Raw genomic sequence first — 22,194 nt, forward strand, 5'->3', positions numbered from 1 at the left:
TCAAGAAGTTTTAAAGATATCTTAATATCCTTTTAGATTCTGGTTCTTAAACTTTTCTTTTGTTATCTTCATGTTAAAGGCCCTATGGTTCAATCCCAGAGATATGGAGATCTTAAAGGTGCACTATGTAAAATTTTTGAGAAAAAAATGTCCAAAAACCACTAGGCCAGTGTTATATATTTTGTTCAGTTGAGTACTTACAATATCCCAAATGTTTCCAACTATTTTTAAATTGTGAGAAATTGCTATTTTAACCAAGGAACCGGGACGTGTGAGGGTATCTGCGTTACCCTCGTTATCCGGTTTTATTCTGCAGAAACGCTTTACTCTTACCGCACTGTGCAACAAGTGCCACAGCAGCCGCCGAGAGAACGCACAGAGTAACGTCATAACACACTCAGATGTATCTAATGTGATAAATGACCGGAAAACTGGAAGTGGCGGCAGCGACTGTGTCATAATAAAAGTCCCCGCGCTCTTCTCATTAACAATCGCTCCAGCGGCCTTGCTCAGCTCCACAACACTCGGTCCTGCTCTGCTTCATACTACAGTTAATAATCGCATCCATGAACATGATTTCTGCCCGAGTCCTATTCCTTTTCTTTTCCACTGGCTGTGAGGTGGAGACCACATGTCCCAAGATTCTGCGCTCAAACATGGCGTCATCAAACTACGCCTTTGTTTTGAACAGGCGACCTCTAGTGGACGGAAAAGTTACATAGTGCAGCTTTAATGCGGCTCCATGAGTAAATTGGTCAATTGTACACATTTTCAGACGCCAAAAAACTAATTTGGGTCCCTTTGCATTCAGCTGATACTTTTTTCTTTTAAAGAGGAATATTTGAACAACAATGTTGAAACTAGAAATGTATAGTTTGTTTCTATCAACACAATTGCATAGAATACACCTGTGCCATAAATATTAGTCTAAAAGTTTTGACAATAAATTACATTTTACAATATTAACATTAAAGTTATTACATTATCTGATGTATTGTAAATAGGAAGTATATATGAACATTTAATATTTTAATATTTATTTTTTAGCCTTACCTGTGGATTATCTTCTCCTTCAACCACAATATTTATTAAAAATATGAATATATATAAGTAAATATGTATATATATACACATACACATATACATACACACATTATTTACTTATATATAATTTACATGTATGTAATATGTTAAAGTTAATATTATTTACATTCATATTTTTATATTTTATTTATATTATATTTTTACAGAGTGCAGGACTCCTGCATTGTCAATACAATACAAGACCAAAAATGTATGCACCTCTTGATGGAAATAACATCATACAACATCATTTTATTTTCATCAAAAGTGAAAAATGTAACATATTTTGCATTCGCTGTCATTTAGCAGTCACTAGACTAAACATTTGCCCAACGGAACAACTGACAAATAAGAAGAAATACATAGGCTCAATCCATCTGCTTGATAATTACCGCTCTGTATTTCTTAAATGTTCACTTGGGCTACATTAAACTCACTAAATTGATTTTTCTCAGAAAGCAAACAAGCATCTATACTACTTCCTAGAATCCAAAATGATGTTATTCTCTCTTGTGGAGGCAGAGGACACGGGCACTTAGCACATCAGATTGTCAGCGTGTCCCTCACAAGCCCCCTTTCTAAGCTCTTCTCTCTTGTTGCGCTGATGTGTGCTAAGCTGGACGTGTCTCTAGACACCCTGTCATAGCGTATGCCGCCGTGGTCCCAGGCCTCCATTAGGTCCTGGTCATCTGAGTGCAGCACCAATACAGCACACTAATGCAGGCCTCTGCTTCAACAGAGAGCCCATTGCTTTCAGCCTGAAACAAGGGAGCAGACACCACTTTACACTGAACATGTCCCTGTGCGCAAGGACCACTTGCTAAATTTACTTGACCTGATACACAAAGCTAATGGCTTGTTTTTAGGTGCATCTGCAGCAGCTCTTGTTTGTGAAGCCTGAAAGGGTCTTAATAATCTCTTATAGTAATAATAGCTTCTCTATCGCACAGTTTCAAATTTGGCAGAAGATGTTTTAATAAAGGCAACGTTATTACATAGATGCTCTGGAGCTTTGAAGTTCTGACATCTCTGATCACCTAGTAGTCTGTTGACTTTGAAGTGAAGTTCAGAGGCTCTACCACAGAGAAATCCACAATCAAGGTGCAGGGGCTGCTTCTAAATGAGAGACTGCTAAGTGCAACAGGCTTTAGTTTTAATCTCCTTTAGAACAAGTTTGAGCGTGTTTGGTGTCTGTACCCAATGGAGTCTAAAAGTTTTTGCAGCTCAGGAGGACCAGTCAGTAAAATATAACATGAAAACTTGCTGTCTAGGGGAAGTAGATTAGCAAGGGTTTCTGCCTGTGACCTAACATTTGTCTCTACATAATGCAAAACGACATGGGAGTCCTAACAAGGTGTACACATGCCCAGAGGGAGGTCACTCACTCATGCCGGCTGATATCTTTCCTTTCGACCACAAAGTGTAGTTGAGCTAGCGGTGATGGTGTCAACTCTACTTCAGTGGAGTATTTGTTTGTTTGTTTCAGTGGAAAACAGATAAAGATGTTCATTCACATAATCCAGGGGCTTGCACATTGAGGCCCATGTGAAATACAAAATAAATGATTGTTAAATACAGTACATTATGCAGGTAATAATTTAATAATTTGTACAGTAAGAATATAAAATTTCCAAGTATAATGCTTGGATACAATATAAAAGTCAATTATTTAATTTTAGGGTAATAGGATGCAGAAACGCAGACTCTACAGATAAATATGTACGCCTGCTTCTGTAGCCCCGCCCACCGACTCGTGGAGCTAAACGGATCGCGCTACCAAGCTATAGACATGGCGAAGAGAGTAATATATTGCGCTGTGCCTGGTTGTGGAAGAACACAGTCCCTGCATAAGCTTCCTTCGGATTATAATATTAGGAATGAGTGGTTAAACTTTATTTTTATGAATATCCAGCTCACGTGGGGAAGACTTTGCACGTGTGTTCATTTCACCGGATTCGTTTGTAAATAAGAGACTGGATTTGCAGACAGGATGATATTACATGAATGCATGAAGCTAATCACTAATGTGAGTAAAAATGTTTTATATGTGATAGTATTGCATTGTTACAGATCAAATACAATGTTACATTGTGTACATGTCTAACTAAACATAACCTACCACTTGATGTTTGAAGGAAAAATACAATCGCGGAAGTTTTGATCATGCTGTCTGCAACTTTGGCGCGTGCGTATATCCACCGATGGGGCGGGCCAAGTAATATAAAATATCATTCATATTAATTGCGGGTGGATGAGAGATAAATCATTGTGTTTGTTCCGGTTGCCGTTTGTCACACACTTTCAAAACAATGCCTCACGCGTACTCATGTGGGAGCTGAAGCTCATTAAATATGCAAAGCTTATCCAATCCTAGCCGTGGGCGTTTATTTCCAAGTCTTCTGTGCGGCACGCCCATCAAAACCCAGTATTTCTTGAGAGAGCCTCAAAACCAGGGCAGAAAAGAGCCTATTACTTATTCATTATGTTTTTGAATGTAAAAACCACGCGAACGTCACAAGTTGACCACAGACAACAGTATACATTTTTTTAAAAAGCCAGTTCATGACACCTTTAAGTTTTCACACAATTGAAAAAGAAAAGATTTTACAAGCAAATTTGTGTACACATTCAATAAGATTATATTTTAATAGTTTGTTTTGGCTTTAGACTATAAAAACCAAAATATTTAAAATATATATATATATTTTGCCTTTATAATATCATACATTGACATCCCCATATCTCTGGTATTGAATCATATAGGGCCTAAAAAAGGACGATTCCCCCCAAAAAAGTTTTAAGAATTAGAATCTTGCTAAATAAACCCATTCAGGATGATACCTTTGCACTTCATGCCATGGTCCTGATAACCCTGTTGGGGGTTATTCTGTGATAATTTAGGCTGGTTGTACATAATCCTTTACATGCCATAATAACTGCGGGAGATGTAGTCATACTTCACTGGATTATCTCACTATCTAGATTAAAAATAACACGATTGGTTAAGAAAGCATACGCGAGTCCTAAAGCGTGACTGCCAGGCTGCAGATGTTGGGTGGGGGTAGCCACAATTAATATCAGTATCTATTTAGCCCTGCAGGATTACATCAGTTTACGCTGTCAATTCAGTGACCGACAGACTAAAAAGGGGAGAGCTGTGTTTCCACGCTGCAGGTGAGACAGGTGTGTTGCGTGTAGCTGCTAGTTAGACCGCCTTTTCCTATTCAGTAAGTCGGTGGAACTTGCACAAGATCGATGGGCTAAAAGTAGCTCTTTGATCCTGGATAGAGGGATACAGGAAGTCCTGAAATCAGCCTCAGGGGACCACACACATCTTTAGGGACAGAGAGAGAGAGAGAGCGAAGAGCCCTCTGGCAGCACCAGATTCTCATCTCCACCCCCGAGTCTTGTAACGCCGTTAAAGAGCAGCGCTCCGCATGTCAGCGGCTTTATCTACTGCTAATGTGACTGTCTTTAGAAGTAGGAACCTCACAGAGATGATTCTCCAGCTGTGTGATATTCAGGCATATCTGACGAGGAGAAATGAGATGACAGAGGAGTTTTTTTTATTCAAAAATTCAGTATGAAGAAAAAAACAGCAAAACCGAGAGAACATTGATACAGAAGGCATTTACAACAGCAGTTTTTTTTTTTTTGGTTTTGTGGAGAAATGAAAGATACAGAGACATGTTCAATGCTTACAGACACAAAGGTTGGGAACAACAGCTAAGGCACAGAGGTCCCCTCCGACTTAAGAGTTTAAATAAATTGTGCAACAGTTGCTCAACAAAACATTCCAGCACAGAGAACAGCAATCTGGCATGAGATTCTCTGAAAGGCAAAAAATGTTCATTAAGAGCCGAACCACACACTCAGACTAGTACAGCCCTTCACAAACCCCTTCACATGAACGTTTTGATGGTCTACAGTGCCACTCAACACACCGACATCTGACCCACTTTGACACTTCTTCTTAAAAACAAAGTTATTTACAATACTTTATGAACGTCAGTCCAATATAAAATACTTTACATTGTCATTCCTACCAAAATAGCTATAGTACAGAAGAGATGTCTGAGTGATGTAGTAATAAATATCATTTTAATGTGAACGTTAGAATAGACATTTCAAATTGTAAGTAATGTGAAAGAAAGAGGTATGTTGCTGTATTTATGAGGTTAGATCCATCCGTTACAGTGATCTTAATGGGATAAAACTTCTGTCATTATTTACAATGAAAGTCAATGGGGTCCAATGTTGTTTCTAACCCCATTAACTTTCATTGCATGGACAAAGATATTGTTAAAAAAAAAATGTTTTTCTGTTCCACAGAACGACATGATAGGCTTGAAATATTTGGCCTTTAAAGGTGAAGTGTGCAATTTGTGTATTATTAGGCATGTTTGTCTTCATGCGGTCAGCGTTAGATCGATTCGAGGGATCCGCAGTTTCTCCAGAGCGACTACACAAGCTCTGACGACTACACCGCTGTTTTACGATTGGCTGAATTCACTGGTGACGTGTTTCATGTTTATTCTGACACCTTAGGTTGCACTTACTCTCACAAATCTGTTTTTATAACAATAAATAGACCCCACTTTATTAGTGTTTCAATTGAACTTTCCTTTATGTACTGCGTAATACAGCGTCTGTATGTACAAGAATATTGAATGAAAAGCATTTCTGTTTCTGTGTATTGGGCAAATATTGCATCTAATCCACATCATCTGTGATAAAGGACGTAGACAAAGGACGTAGTCTCTTTTTTTCGGTCTCTCATTTGTCGGTTAAATCCAGCCGCAGCCGAAGTCGAACACAACCTATTGTCTTAGGCCATGCCCCATCTCCCATTGTTCTGAAACAAGTAACCCCGCCCCAAACTCACGCCACTGCTTGAGTCAGAAGCAGACATGTTGGACTTCTCAAACAAACAGGGCTGCGTTTCTCAAAAGTATCACGAGCCATTGGTGGCCACTTAAGCTTATGATGCTTTTGGGAAACATTGGGAAAAGCCAGAGTTTGCCCTCATTGGGAAGCATTTGCACACTAAACTGGGATAGTGAAAAAGTATTTTAACATTGAAATAAAACGAAACACTTCACCTTTAAAAGTAAAATAATTCTTAACATTAATATTCAACTTTCCCGTGGCTGAATCTTCACTTATCAACAAACCAAGATCGTAAGTCAGAAGTCAATGAGATGTATGTGAATAGATAATTTCATTTAATTTCTCTTTTAAGAATATCAAATCATTTGCACTTTCACATGTACAGTACGGATGTAACACCACTTAGACAAGCATTAGACGCTCTATTAAAAAATTTAAATAACAATGCATTCCAATTTCGCACCCCGCTGGGAACATATGAATGACAAGAGTGCTTTATTGAAAATTTAAGGTCGCATCCTCCTTTGGATCACATGACAGCAATGACATTTCACTGTTTGCGCAGCCTGGGCGGGACACCACCTCTCTGAGGACCAGATAACAATCAGATTGCATACAAAGTGATGGCTAGGCCAGGGTCACAGAGTCCCAGAGGAGACACGCGCTACTCAAATGAGAGAGCGCAACAAGCCACACTAGCCCAGTTTAAATATGGAGTTGTACATTTGCAAAGTAGAAACATAAAAGGTTTGTAAAAATGGAGAAAATGTTGGTCCAATGCAAACTGTAGAGTCCAGCAAGCTTGCAATCTTCCTCACTAAAAATACATCTCAGTCAGATCTGAGAGGTCACCCTATCATTATTATGGTTGTGAGTATTCCGGACGGCCCAGTGTGGAAAATGTGACATCCAAATGGCATACGTGCAGAAGAAAGCGGCTGAGGCATCCTCCAGGCTACAGAGCCCAGGAACTGTAGAAGCCATGTTGAAATTGCGTGGATGCTATACCAACCAGTCCAGCCAATGTCTGTTTTTGTTCGTTTGAGCAATTTATGGCAAAATACCAAACACTGGCTCATATAAAAAGACTAGAATAAAGAAAATGAGAAGCAGCATGACTGGAATCTCAGTTCTTGAGGTCATTTAAGATCATTCGTCCAGTTAGTTTCCTGCTTAACATTTATGAAATGAACAGATGGACCTCAGGTGGAGGGGCGGAAAGGTCTTTACCAACGCCTGTACTAGTACCCCATCTTGTGTTTTTAGTTTGTAATATGGTTGGGATGATAGCCTTTGTAAATAAAGGCAGCTTGTTTACAAAAGGTATTGAATGAGCTGCAAAAACAGCATATAGACATTAGTCATTGACTAAAAAATATCTATTTCATTTATATAAACATGAATAAATAGCCAACTTACAACCCTCAGCTACCCAGTACCTTTGTTCAGGGGAAAAAAAAAGAGGATAAAACAATAAAAAGGCGACGAAATTACATATTTTTCGTGGTGTGCCAGCACAGCTGGCACCTTTCATTTCAAGTTTCAAGTGTCTGAAGGGGAAACAGCATACAGACAGAACAACACTTCAGACTGTCAAAAGCTACTCTACACTCTCAATTCAAGAATTGTGGCCAAGTATCATGCAAGTGTCAATCGCTCCATAGAACCCTATCCCAAAGTGATTCAACTGACTGAAAGTTGATGCCTGATTAGAAATATTAGTATACTGACAGAAACACAATTACTTTGTGCATGTTCTGTTGGCTAAATAGCAACTAATGTCTTTTCATTTACACTACCATTACTACGTTTGGGGTCATGATTTAAAAAAAGAAAGAAATTAATACACACTTTAACTTGATTAAAGGTGACAGTAAAGACATATAATGTTTGTAAAGATTTCTATTTCAAATAAATGCTGTTCTTTTGATCATTAAAGAATCCTGATTTGTTGTTTCAAGTTTTCAACAAAAATATTAAGCACAAATGTTTTTAAAATGAATAATAGCTCCTAAGAAATGTTTCTTGAGCATCAAATCATCACATTAGAATGATTTTCGAAGGATCATGTGACACTGAAGACTAGAGTAATGATGCTGACAATTCAGCTTTGCCATCACAGTAATAAATTACACTTTGAAATATATTCAAAAAATATGCATTCAAATATTTTCAACAATTCAGTGATTATTTTTAATTTGTAATAATATTTCACAATATTTCAGTGTTTTTATGTGTTTTTTGGTCAAATAAAGGCAGCTGTGGTGAACAAAAGAGTGTTCTTTAAAAAACATTAAAAAAATATTACCCTAAATCAACCCCAAACTTTTGAACGGTAGTGTATATCGCGTAACACGTTATATAACCAAAGCTGTAAATGCTCAAATTAAACATTTACTGTTCTGTTTTCAGTTAGCTTGCAAATCTTTGGCCTATAAGCCTTCTAGCACACTTCAGACCGATTAGCCTGGTAGGTTAGCATACGCTAGCTGATCAGTCTGCTAGTTTAGCATTTTTGGCCTTTTTAGCCTGCCAGCGTAGTACAATGCTAACTGACCACCCTGCTGTAACCAATTATTTTTACTATTTCATATTTGTAGCTACCACTTTGGGCTACTTGTATAACCCAAAAAGGCTATTGTGATTATACAGAAGAGGATAACGTGATACTCTTTTGAACAGGCATTACAAACTGCTACCTCTTTGCCTCCAAAGGCAACAGGATTCTGTGGAGTTTGGGATCTTGCATGGCACTGGATCACCTCTACTTGACAAAAACGAAATCTTTTATTCAAAACAATGTTTTTCAACCAATAACCTATTAAAACTAAATAGGAGACTTTATTAGGGGAGTTTCACTGTATTTGATCCAAGTGAAAAGCTTATAAAAAAGGGACATATTTTTCTGAAAACTAAAAGAAACCAGCAATGTTGTGCTAAACACAATTACGTTTGATCTGAAACATTGGTTTTAATAAGGTATAGGTTGAAAAACACATTCCATCATTCACAGTAGGTGCAAGTGTGTTTGATTTGAAATATGGAGGCTTACTATACAAACATCCCTTTTGGTCTTACAACCAGTGTTAAGGTCCTTTCTGTGCTTAATATCCCAATCCCAGCATTCAGCCATAACACCTACACACAGGCATCACCTGCTGTGTCCAGTTGATGAAGATTCAATCACAGTAATTAAAATAAATAAAATATAGAGAAGCCTGACAGCACTCACATCACTAGAGCACTCGGAGGTTGAGATAGCCAGAGGGCGCACTTTTTTAAAATAATCTTTAAAAACTTCCCAGCGTACACTTTCGCGGCCCGTGTCTTGTGTTTGAGAGAGGTCCGCTCTGCTCATATTCACACGAGCGACGCTGGAAAATAAATAATAAAAACAAAAATGACCTAAGAAATGAAAGAAGAAGAGTCTTCAGGGCAGTGAATGCTGCTACCTGATTCGTCCGTTGGTTTTGGTAGGGCCCAGCTGGGACTTTGGGTCCGGGCTGAGAGAGCTCCATACCGTTTCCCTGCAAGTCTGCATGACTGGACAGCCACTGGGGCCTGTTGAACACACGTCCACAGCTGACCACACGTCGCCCAGCAGACTGTCCACCCAGTGCTCCAGCTCGGACCCCGTAAGCTCTGCGTTGTGCTCGGCTGCCTCTACCTGACCCAGGTGGACCGGGATGTTGAGGATGGGGTTCAAGCCGTGGAAACTCTGCTCCATATAGCTGTTTTTGGCCGGCCCGTTGTGTGTTTTTAAAGCATCCTCTGTAAGAGAAGAAAAAGGGTCACACAAGCACTTAATGCAAGCGAAGCAAAACTGGGATTATGACTGAATTTGCTGGAACGTTTTACATTTTTAGACGTGAAAAATAGAGTACAGTCTTCCTGATTACATTTTTTGGGGGGGGGGGGGGGGGGGGGGTGATGACTCAAGAACATTTTCTTCAGCTAAGAGTTGTCAGGAATAAACAATGCTGGTCATTATGGGAGCAATGAACTTTAAAGTATGTTGTGTGGACGAGGTTGTTTTTGTGTGGGTACAAATCTTTAATTACTAAATAAAACCAGTGCTATTTTAGTATTTATATACTATCATAGTATTTTGAGATAGCTTTTATTTTTATATTTTCAGTATTCATTTTAGTTATGTGCTTTTGTCATTTTTGTTAGTTTTTCTTTTAAATTGATCAAAAGTGACAGTAAAGACATTTATAATGTTTCAGAATATTTCTAAGAAAGAAGCAAAAAGACGATGACTCAAGGACTCTACAGACACATGATGCTTTATGTTGTAGCTTAACATCTACGTCTTAGTATAAAAGACTAGTTTCAGTTTTAATATATTCATAGTCTCTTTTTAAGGGATGAAATAAAAATCTACAGCTGGGATTTTACAAAATCTCTATCAAAATGGATAAAAAAACGTATTTAAATATTAAATACAGCTTCACACATAAACTCGACCACTCGCCTGCATTATAACGGCTACATCCGACAGCTAAAAACGACTCATTTAGCTGTGAGGAAGGACGCATCGGCCCTGGAGGTAAAGCTGCAAATTCCTCAGGCTCCTCACACATCTCTCTCCAGCCACCCTGCACAGATTGCCCTCTGTCTCTTCCTGACACCTCTCACCAGGTTCGCCCACCTCTTCCTGCCCAATCCCTTTCCTCCCCTCCATAACATTCCATTTTACGCTCGCCAGGAAGTGCGTGGACAGGCGAGCGTTGTTGCTTACAGCATGCCGACCGACCTAGGCCGCATAAACACACTCCATAAACTTTTATTAGCTGAGGGTGCAGAGGCACTGCGAGCGAAAAGACTCGGTGCCTGCTGTAGACATTAATCATACGACAGTCTGGTAAATCATGTGCATTTATCACCCGCCCATTCCCACGACACACGCATGACAAGCCGCAATCACAACCTCTCCCTCATTAGGAGCGTTTTGAGGACAGATCCGGCTATGACCGCACACCACGCTTATATCAAAATGTCCCCTAATGGGCTAGAGATACCAATCGTGGCCCCTGCACAGTAATCTCTTTGAGTTTATTCCAATGAAAGGTGACCCGCTGTGGTGTATTACTCATTCGTGACTGTGAGCTGGGACTATTTATAGGCAACCAAGCAGCCCAGGCACATAGCTAGACGTGAAGGCAGAAAGTGCCTTTGAAAGCAGGGGGTGGGATGACCTGAAAGGTTGAGGGAGTTTAATAAACAGTGTACCATAGTGTCAGACTATGGTCTTCGAAAAGAGCATGCAAAACGCCAGAGGATTAGTCATTACATCTGGAGGAAAGAGCCTTGAATATGCAAGCTTGCAAGAACACATAAATCAAAGCTTGAAACGTAGAGTATTTTGAACTGCATTTTCTCAAGTGATCAGCTAAGTAATCATTTGATACAATGCACTTACTGTACTTACAGCTTAAGAATTACCTGCATGTAATTACATCTTTAATTAATTTCTGTAGTTACATTTATAATTACACTGTTGATACTTCCCTTACACCTTACCCTAACCTTAAACTTACCCATACCACCACACCTGTCTCTAACTTTACCCATATCCCAACTCAATATCAGCAAAAGTGTTTTGCAATAAACATGAACACAATAAGTACCGGTTTAAAAAAAAAAAGATTCATTCATGAATCATGTCGTCTTTAGTACAGTGTAACTCTCACCTTGGCGTATAGGCAGGTGTTTGTGGTGGGTTAGGGGAGTGATGAGAAAGCGTGTCTCTGCCACGGGGCTCCAGTGATGCAGAACACGTACGGTCCACATGCCGGGCCGCAGGGGCAGGTTCAGCGGAGGTCTGTAGTGTGTAAATTCAGCACTGGCGTCAATCAGGATATCATAGGTGGCAGCGATGACATTGGTGGGGTCAATCCACACCACAGTCACAGTCACATTTGACCCTTTCCCCCATTTCTGCATTCCCACAGGCTCGTCCATGGGTCCCATCAGATTCCCAAAGTTCCGAAATATCCTTTCCTTAGCATCCCAGTCTGTTCCGATCTGATGTATGAGAGAAAAGACAAAGAACAGATATATGACAATTAAACTGATGAGAAAGTCAAGAGAAGTTGCCTAATGTAGTCCCATCAGTTAGGCTCAAGTACCCATTTATTGACACAAACCAGATATGTGCTCCCATTCTCTTCAGATATCATTTAACATCAAAGTCACCTTTAAGTAATAAATAAAACAGTTTATATGGTGGGTGAATAACATCTACTGTTTAAAACTACAGTTTTTAATACTACTTTTTAAGGAAATGTCTTATGCTCACCAAGGCTGCATTAATAAAAACAGTAACAGTGTGAAATATTAAGATTTAAAATAACTAATATAATTTAAAGTGCAATTTATTCCTGCAATGGCGGGACTTTTCAGCATCCTTACTTTAGTAGTCACATGATCCTTCAGAAATCACTCTAATATGATGATTTGGTGCTCAAGAATAATTTATTACTATCAACGTTGAAACTATTTTTTCAGGATTCTTTGATGAAAGTTTATCAAAGAACAGCATTTATTTGAAACAGAAATTTTTGTAGCATTATACATGTTTTTAAATGTCACTTGTGATCCATTTTATGTGTTTGACTTTGCTAAATAAAAGTATACATTTTATTAAAGTGTTTTCGTTCTTTAATAAGGAACTGAAAAATCATCTTTAATTGGAAAAATATTTTTATATTATTATTATATAAATATATCACAACTAGTTTATTACTGTATATTATTTATTATGTTCGATTATATTTCTCATAATATTTTAAGGTTTAAAACTGTTTTAACATATGTTATCATATATCATAGGTTTAAGCAAAATCACTTCAAGGACCCCTTGGGTTCCATATACCCCTGGTTGGGAATCACTGATCTAGAGCAAAGTTGGAGAGGCAGAAACACTAAAAGAGAAGACGAACGAGTTAAGAGAAGGAGAAAGAAGGCAAGGGAGAGAGGATGAGAACACAGTCCTGGGGCTCTGAGACTTTGATGCGTGTCAGCTCGCACCCTCCAGACACTGCACAGGCCTTCATTGGTATGGAAGCTGAACACACTTTCTGTATCCTTGAAATTCAGTCCCCTAAGGAAACGGGATGCCTGAGCACTGTACATACATACCAGTGCCTCCCTAAGAGAGGCGCACAGACGGATATGCAGACAAATGAATTGCACAAGATCCCATCGTAAGTAAACAGATGGCACCAATTGGGACCGCCAGTACCAGCTGAGATGAGCACAATTGCATCAAACGATCAGCAGTGCCCAGTGTAATGTTTCTCCTACTGTGAGGTAATTTGACTTGTGGGATTGGGGGTGGTGGTGGCGGCTTGGAGCCATCAAACGCTAGCACCTTCCAGCCACTCTCAGAAACGACATCATTTCCTACTGAGGACGTGACCGACAGCAGGAGTCTCTTTACGGTCGACCAGTCCCATATCCCTCCCAGGCCGTGCCCGCACCTCAGTAAAACACGGCAAATCAATTTGATCATTCTGTTGAGAAGACGCCTGAGACCCAGCTGGACTTTAAGCACTTTACAGCTCTGCTGTCTTGTCTATGGGTGTCCCCCCTAAGGATGGATGATGGGTACTTTAATGCTTTTAGGAAGTGATGTCCAGGCAAACTCCGACATTAGCTTTTTGCTACACAGATGATTTTAGAATATTACTAGCCAAAAATGTGTATATATGATATATACTACCTTTCAAAAGTTTGGGGTTGATAAGATTATTTTATTGTTTTTGAATGAAATATCTTATGCTCATTAAGGCTGCATTTATTGATCAAACATACAGTAATAACAGTGATATGGTGAAATAATATTACAACTTAAAACAGTTTTCTATTCTAAAACAATTTAAAATGAAATGAATTACTGCGATGGCAAAGCTGAGTTTTCAACAGCCATTACTCCCGTCTTTAAAACAAATAAAAATATATCTGAGAAATTGCATGCATCACAAAACAAATAATATTTATTATTATTCACAATATTATTATTAAACAACTTAAAGTGTTAGTTCACCCAAAAATTCTGTCATTAATTCCTCACCCTCATGTCGTTCCAAACCCATAAGACCTTCGTTCATCTTCGGAACAGAAATGAAGATATTTTTGATGTAATCCAAGAGCTTTCTGATCCGTCCATATTTAATTACCACTTTCAAGGTCCAGAAATGTATAAAAAGCCATCATTAAAATAGTCCATATGACTCCAGTGGTTCAAGCTTAATTTTATGAAGTGACAAGAATACTTTTTTGCACAAAACCCCCCAAAATAAGGACTTTATCCAACAATCTCTTCTCATCTGTGCCAGTCTCCTACGCTGTTGACGTAGTGTAAACAGTGGAGTGCTTTCGAGTTCTGCGGCTTCAGTAGAACTCAGGCTTCAGTAGAACAGTAGTCACTTCATTCTCGTCACTTCATAACATTAAAGTTGAACCACTGGAGTCCCATGGACTATTTTAATGATGTCTTTACTAGATTTCTGGGCCTTGAAAGTGGTAATTAAATAGCTGTCTATGGATGGTCAGAGAGCTCTCAGATTTCATCAAAAATATCTTAATTTGTGTTCCGAAGATGAACGAAGGTTTCTGCAGGTTTCACCAAGTGAAACTTAAGACTTGTAAAGATATTTTTAAGACTATTATGAATTAAATTTAAGACCTATATCACTTATATCATTTATTCAAATTCAACAAAGTATCAGTAAACTTGCAATTACCCATAGCTCAATCCCACCAGGTTTTCACAATATATATATTGTGAAAAGTTTTTTTTTTTTGTTAATCAAAATGACTGATTTTGTGGTGGTAAATTTTGCAGCTTAGAGTGGGAAATATGACCAAAATCTTACAAGCAAACCACAGCAATAAGCAATTACTTAATAGAAGTAAAATGTTCTAAAGTAATTAAGTTTTCAAGTAAGCGGTCAGTAATAAAATAAGAACTTATAAACAAATGACAATAGGATAAATAAATACAACATAAAGATACAGATACAAACAGTTTCAGTACTGTTTTTTTTCCTCGTTGTTGTTGTTTTTGTTGTTGGCTTAACATGACACAGACAGGAGCAGTTATAGGCTATATTAGATTGCTTTCACTTTAAGACCTACAGTAATGCGCAGATCCAATACTGACACACGTCCCAATCTTGTTCACTCAAGACATAACCACCAATATAGACATAATAATGTGTGTATTTGATCGTTCAAGGGCAATAAGCCTAAATAGAACACATTCGGTATATCTGACATCGGTCCGTGTGTCAGTGCCCAATTGAGTTTGTGGTTTACATCGCTTTTATTCTCTTTTTTAGTGCTGTCATACTTTTTAATTTGGTCATTCATTCACTTTGCGTAATCGCTTTGCCTTGTCCTTGGCGCTTATGCGAGACGGCTGGTGAAAAAGATTCGCCTTCGCTCTCACGAACTCGGAACTGGAGAACTATTAGCTGAAGAATAAAATCAGCTTTATTCACTGACTTTACTCAGTGTCTGTGGTAGGCTACAATCAGAAAAAGACTGGCTGTAATATACGATGCATGTTGGTCTCATTTGTAGTCGTAATACAGCAAATTATATTTGGACTAGCGAAAGAAAATCTACAACACCCCGGATTTAAAAACAAACAAATACACGCACACACATTCTAAAGTGCTGCGGGAGCATTTCAATGAGCATTAGAGGTAGCGTTACATGGACATAGGGAAAGACATGATTAAAATGATTTAAGACCTAGAACTCAATACTTCAGCGAGTTAAGACTTTTTAAGACTTAACATTTTGAATTTGAAATTTTTGACATTTTTAAGACCCCATGGAAACCCTGTAATGACACATTTTTTTGTTTGTTTTTTGGTTGAACTAACCCTTTAATTAAACATAGTAGATTGAATGTACACCTTTGGATTAAATAATTTATGCCAGTTTCATCGGCGTAAGCAAGAGATCATTTTTTCATTTCAACAGAATATAAAGAAGTAAAAAATATCCTATTAACTAGCTATAGATCTTCATATCCTGTTTTAAGTCATCTATATGCATCTAACTCTAGTGTCTGAAACCACACATGTACCTTGGCTTCCAACAGATAAACTGAGGGCAGTTCAGCATGAAGTCATTATTTTAACCCCACACTCGTGGCAGACAAATCACTGATTACACCAAAGGGCAAGATGACAGGTATGGCGCTGCCTGACAGCTAAATCAATGAAGAACGTCTGAATTATTGGTTGTTTAACGGAGTATGTCAAGCACAATGTGCAGCAGTGTAAGATTGCCAATAATATTCTGAGGTCAATTTTCTTAGCAATGCATAAATTCTGAGGGTAGTGTGGGGCAATTCTGCACCTATAGACTGCCAGGACATTTTTACTGCAGTGAGCCAGAACGAAATAAGCATTGTCTTAAAACTTTTATTCAATAAAAACTGCATGACGACAGTTAGTTCATAAATAAAAATGACCAACAGAGGACACATAAACATGCCACCCATCAACCTTTAACTATTACAGTATTAAAAAAAATGCTTCTTCTCCAGTGTGTGTGTGTGTTGTGTTTACTAACCTCTGCAAACTGCAGTCGGTTGAATGTATTGGGTGGATTGGTGAACTTGAAGAACTGTTTGGGCATGACCCAGGTCTCCAGGGTTTCTAGTTTGCTGGTTGCCAGGTTGGTGGCGTGATGCCTGACCAGGTATCCCTGGAACTCATCAGACAGGAAGTAGATGTGGACAGACACAGGATGTCCCATGGCATAATACCTACAGGCAGAAAAGATGTCATTCTGAAGTCAGCCATAATAATAATAATAATAATTCACAATCCTTAAATTTAGGGCCCAAAATTAACTTTTTGCCACACAAAGGCATCTTCATTGGGGATTTTTTTCAGTAATATTTCTTACTGGCTATGATATAAAAATATCTATTTTGCATTATATTTATTTGAAAATATATATGCTTGTCCCTAATGTATTTCTTTTTGCTGGCTAAACATAAAGAATATTCCACATTCGATTTTCCCACATACTTAGTCTAGATTTTTTCTTAAATACACTACTGCTAAAAAGTTTGGGGTCAGAAAAAAATAATTTTTCTTTTTGAAAGTAATACTTTTATTCTGCAATAACAAATTAAATTGATCAAAGGTAACAGTAAAGAAATGTATAATGTTAGCTGGGAAGGAAATAGCCACTCCAAACTCACAGAAAGCAAATTCTAGCACAATGCTGATGATTTTTTTATGAACAAAATTAATACTTTTATTCAGCAAGGACACATTACACAGATCAAAAGTGACAGTAAAGACTTTCAGAAAAAGATGACTATTTCAAATGAATTCTGTTCTTTTTATTCATCAAAGAATCCTGAAAAAAGCTTCAGTTTCTACAAGTATATTAAAGGGTTAGTTCACCCAAAAATGAAAATTCTGTCATTAATTACTCACCCTTATGTCGTTCGAGACCCGTAAGACCTCCGTTCATATTCGGAACACAAATGAAGATATTTTTGTTGAAAGCTGATGGCTGAGAAAGGCTTCAGATAGGCCTCCATTGGCATTCAGTACACTTATACTCCCAAGACCGATAAAAGGCACTTAAAATGTCATTACAAAGTCCATCTCACCACAGTGACTCTACAATAATCTTACGATGCGACGACAATAGTTTTTGTGCGCAAAAAAAATCAAAATAACACCTTTATCCAGCTTGTTATTGTCTTCCGTGTGTGCCTCCACGACGCATGCGCGAGAATATGACGTAGCGCCGGGGTTTGGGAATCCATGAAATGCACACTCTAACCCCATTTTGAGCACTACGCCGAGACCTAAAGCACGATCAATGTAGAATTCAACAGCTTAGACACGCGCGTCTTCCTCTGATTGTAAACAAATCACTTCTGGGTCATCTGTCCGAACGCCGGATCTACGTCATATTCTCGCGAATGCGTCGTGGAGGCACACACGGAAGGCAAGAACAAGCTGGATAAAGGTGTTATTTTGATTTTTTTGGCGCACAAAAACTATTGTCGTCGCATCGTAAGATTATTGTAGAGTCACTGTGGTGAGATGGACTTTGTAACGATGTTTTTAGTGCCTTTTATCGGTCTTGGGAGTATAAGTGTACTGAATGCCAATGGAGGCCTATATGAAGCCTTTCTCAGCCATCAGCTTTCAACAAAAATAAAATATCTTCATTTGTGTTCCGAATATGAACGGAGATCTTACGGGTCTCGAACGACGTGAGGGTGAGTAATTAATGACAGAATTTTCATTTTTGGGTGAACTAACCCTTTAAGCAGATCCTTTTGTATCCACAAATACATTAAACAGTTAAGTGTTTCCAACATTGATAATAATAATAATTGTTTCTTGAACACCAAATAATTATATCAGAATGATTTCTGAAGGATCATGTGACACTGAAGACTGGAGTAATGATGCTGAAAATGCAGCTTTACCATCACATGAATAAATTACAAATAAATATTATATATGTATATAATATATATATATATATATATATTTTTTTAATTATTATTAGAAAACAGTTATTTTAAATTGTAATAATATTTCATAATATTACTGTTTTAACTGTATTTTTGATCAAATAAATGCCTTGGTGAACACAAGTGACAAGAAAAAAAGAAAAAAATCTTATTGACCCCAAACCTTTGAACTGTAGTGTATATGTTGTTTTGCAATAAGACATTTTGCACTGTAAAAACCAATATAGGACTTCCTTAAGACCAACTAGTTGACTAGTAATGGTCTTCTCAGGGCTTCGTTAACACCGAAAGCCCTTCAAAAAAATAAAATAAATAAATTCTGAATAGTAACAAAACCGATATTTTCCGAGCGAAGTTTATTTTCTCTAGACGTGGGGTTGTAGAGAGGTGATTGAGGCGCCAGGCTATGAGACACTGAGGCAGACAGACAGAAGGAGGAGCAGCAGGAGCTGATAGAGACGCAGGCGTTCATGCGGAGCGGATGGCTGCTCTTGCGGCGATCTCCACCCTGAGCTCCGTCGCCGTGCTCTCATCAGTATTCCAGCACAGGCTGGAGGTGCTCCATCCCAGCATCGCTTGCCTGACAAGCAGAACAGCAAATATTTACACCGGAGCGGCCGCCCTCCCCCCTCCTCCTCCGTCCTCTGTCACCGCAGGAGGTGGGCAGCACGCAGGGACTAACAGAGCAGCTATTCAAGCGGCCCACCTCAGCCTCTCACCGCTGATGTCACAGAGGGCTGCAAAAAAAATAGAGCTCTCCCTCACTCGCAGACCCTGAGCGCCACCACCCAACCCCCACCGACCAGCAACAACCTCCTCCTTGTGCCTGACGAGTCCCTCTGCAGGGTCCAAATACTGTGGCTCGCTTGTCAGAATGCACCAGCGCTCCCCTCACACAGAAACAGCAGCGACGCCAGGCATTACTGCACTGATAAACACATAAACACAGCAACCAGACTGACAAACTCGGTGCCTTATCCTCTCTCGGCTCTTTCCATCCCTCTCTCTCTTTTCTATCTCAGTAATGACAGATGTTTGGACAGCTGAGGAACTTCAGATCTGCTGCAAGTGAGATCAAACAAAGCTGCACTTCCATCGGCAGACAGCATAAATGAGTGTACACTTATTTCGCTTTCAGAATATCCAGAATGCCAATATACATACGGTTTCAAACAAAACATAATTACAATGAAAAACCCACAATAACAAAAACCCACTTCACTTGAAAACGATGAAATTCTTCCATCATAAACAACATGAACTAAGTTATTATACATAACTAAGTTATAAGTCTAAGTTATTTAGAACAGAGATTGGTGGGACGCCACCTAGAAAGGTTGATCTGGAGTCGCAGACAGAAGGCGATTTTTTTTTTCTTTCAAAAATCTGAACTAAAATCTGCAATATTTCACAATCCAATTTTTTTTTAATGAAGGCTTTAATGGATAAATATGAATGGGTTATGCAGTAAACAGTTAGCCTGACATCGTCATACTCAATTCTAGTCAGAATATGAGTCTGATACTGCTCCGTTGGGCTGTGATTATGGGGCGTGTTTCAACCGAACCAGGAAAGACCTCAATTGGATAGACCCACAACCAATCAGAGCAACGGAGCGACGCATAACGTTAGTTGTCAAATGTCAACAGAACTCGACTGCACTGTGTTGCCAAGTCCGCGGGTTGAAGCGACCCCAATTATGTGATATACAGACCCAGGAATGCAAATTTTAGCAGGCATCCCTTCCAAAATAACACATATTTTACCCCCCAAATGCCTTTTTTTTTTTCAGGAGAATAGATATACAAGATAATTACTCGTCTACGGATCAAGTCCAGACCGAACTGCCTGAGCTCAAATGTTGTGGGCGGGTCTAAGTTCGGCTGGCATCCAGGCTAGTTAACAGTAAAAACCGAAAAAGATCAGCTAATAAATTTACTGTTATAATATAATGAACACAAAATTAATAATCAAAATGTATCAAAACACAGTGAGCTGTACATTTTATTGAAACCAAAATATATTTATTTAAATATAAATCAAATGTAGGCTGTGCACATGGTATTTTGAATCCTCCACATATATTTTGCAGTATTAACTTTATCAAATAATTAATCTATAATTTTAAATGATTAAAAAAAATCTTATTATTTCACATATTTTTCTAGATGACATCAAAGGCTGTGTATCCAATCAAACCCATTAATCTCTCACAGCCAAATGAGGTGCTCTCTTGAAACCCTTGAAAACCATGAATACTAAAAGGTAAAACAAATTACAACCCAAACCACATTAAAAACAGTTTCACTTGCAATGAGGATAAACGGTTTATGTCGACTATAATTTGAGCAATGAATTATTGGTTGCTGAGCACAGAATCATCAACATGCAATACTGTTTGAGAACCAATTTTGGATGTGTTGGGTCATCTCCACCTCCTAAAATGTGGGTCGAGAAGCAAACCCACTGATTTATGAAAATGTGCAAGCTGCTCTTTGCCATACAACAAAAGTCAATGGCAACCCCAAACTTTCAAGCTTCAAGTCAAGTCACCTTCATTTATATAGCGCTTTTTACAATACAGATTGTTTCAAAGCAGCTCATTCAAAAAAGTTATTATACAGGTCAAAATGACTTTAACGTGGTTAAATCTCCTAAACAATACATTCAGATTATAGCTCAGTTGTTATTTACAGAAAATCCTGAAAATGTAGGCAACTAATTTTGTGCTCCAATTTAAAAAAGAAACAAATGTACTGTGTACTGACCTGCAGCTGTTGTCGTTGGGGTCACCCTGTAACGAGTTGGCAGTTCGTGCCAGACCCAATCGGGCGAAGCCATGATAGTAAGTGAGATGTGCGTCGGACAGGCTGTGAATACCATCCTCTTCATCAAAAACATTCTCCCAGTAGGCCTTGAGACCCGGCGTGCCCTGCAACATACTCCCGAACAGGAAGACGTCCAGCTGGTTCACTATCTCTTGATTTACACTGGCTTCAAACTTCCTTGCAAAGAATGTGGGCCTGGTGGTTTGCTGATGGAGACAAAGACAGAGAGAAAAAGAAAGAGAGTGTGAGTGTGAAGACAGAGACGCTGATAGACACGACAGCCTGCTGAGACCTTAGAAACAAGAAGAGAAAGAGAGATAGTGACAGAGCAAAGAGACTGAAAACCGAAAAGCGTGGCACACCATCCAGTATGATGTGCTAGAAAGGGGAAAAAGCTAAAAGAAATCAGAGACAGAAATTCTCCAGAGATAATTGACGGCAAAAAATAAAAATCAAAGTGGCATATGTCTGGTATGAAATGGTGGTGTTGCTTATTATTCACATCCAACTTGGCTCCCCGCAGACTTACATGTGTAACATAAGACAGATAAGAAGAGGGACAACATCTGAGGAGAACCAAAGATACCAAAAATCGTCATGCTTGAAATAGCTTTCAGGTGACAGCAGACCCCTGTCAGACATCTTTCAAGAGACCGTCTTAGAAGATGGAAAAATGAAAACACAAACCTCGAAAGGAATGAAAATTCCCCAAAATGTAAGATTCTGTCATCTTTTACTCATTTCCAAGTCGTTTCAAACCGGTATGACTTTCTTTATTCCATGCAACACAAAAGGAAAAAAATCGTGAACTAATCATTCAGACTGTTAATGAACCGATTCATTGGAAAGAGA

At 38.6% G+C, this 22,194-nt stretch overlaps 1 protein-coding gene across 2 annotated transcripts in view; it reads right to left on the reverse strand.

Annotated features, from left to right (window-relative positions):
* Nucleotides 1–5,299: 5,299 nt before the first annotated feature.
* The window catches only part of xylt1 (xylosyltransferase I), a 73,911-nt gene continuing 57,016 nt past the window's right edge, over nt 5,300–22,194 (reverse strand). For both annotated transcript variants that reach the window (XM_079827680.1, XM_079827681.1), the window contains exons 8-11: nt 21,283–21,548; nt 16,573–16,768; nt 11,670–12,003; nt 5,300–9,744 (exon numbers count right to left, since the gene is read on the reverse strand). In XM_079827680.1, coding sequence (XP_079683806.1) covers nt 9,422–9,744; nt 11,670–12,003; nt 16,573–16,768; nt 21,283–21,548 — 1,119 coding nt within the window. In that variant the 3' untranslated portion in view covers nt 5,300–9,421. The remainder of the gene's footprint in view (nt 9,745–11,669; nt 12,004–16,572; nt 16,769–21,282; nt 21,549–22,194) is intronic.

This window comes from Gobio gobio (genome assembly GCF_949357685.1).
Source record: "Gobio gobio genome assembly, chromosome: 1".
NCBI lineage: Eukaryota > Metazoa > Chordata > Actinopteri > Cypriniformes > Gobionidae > Gobio > Gobio gobio.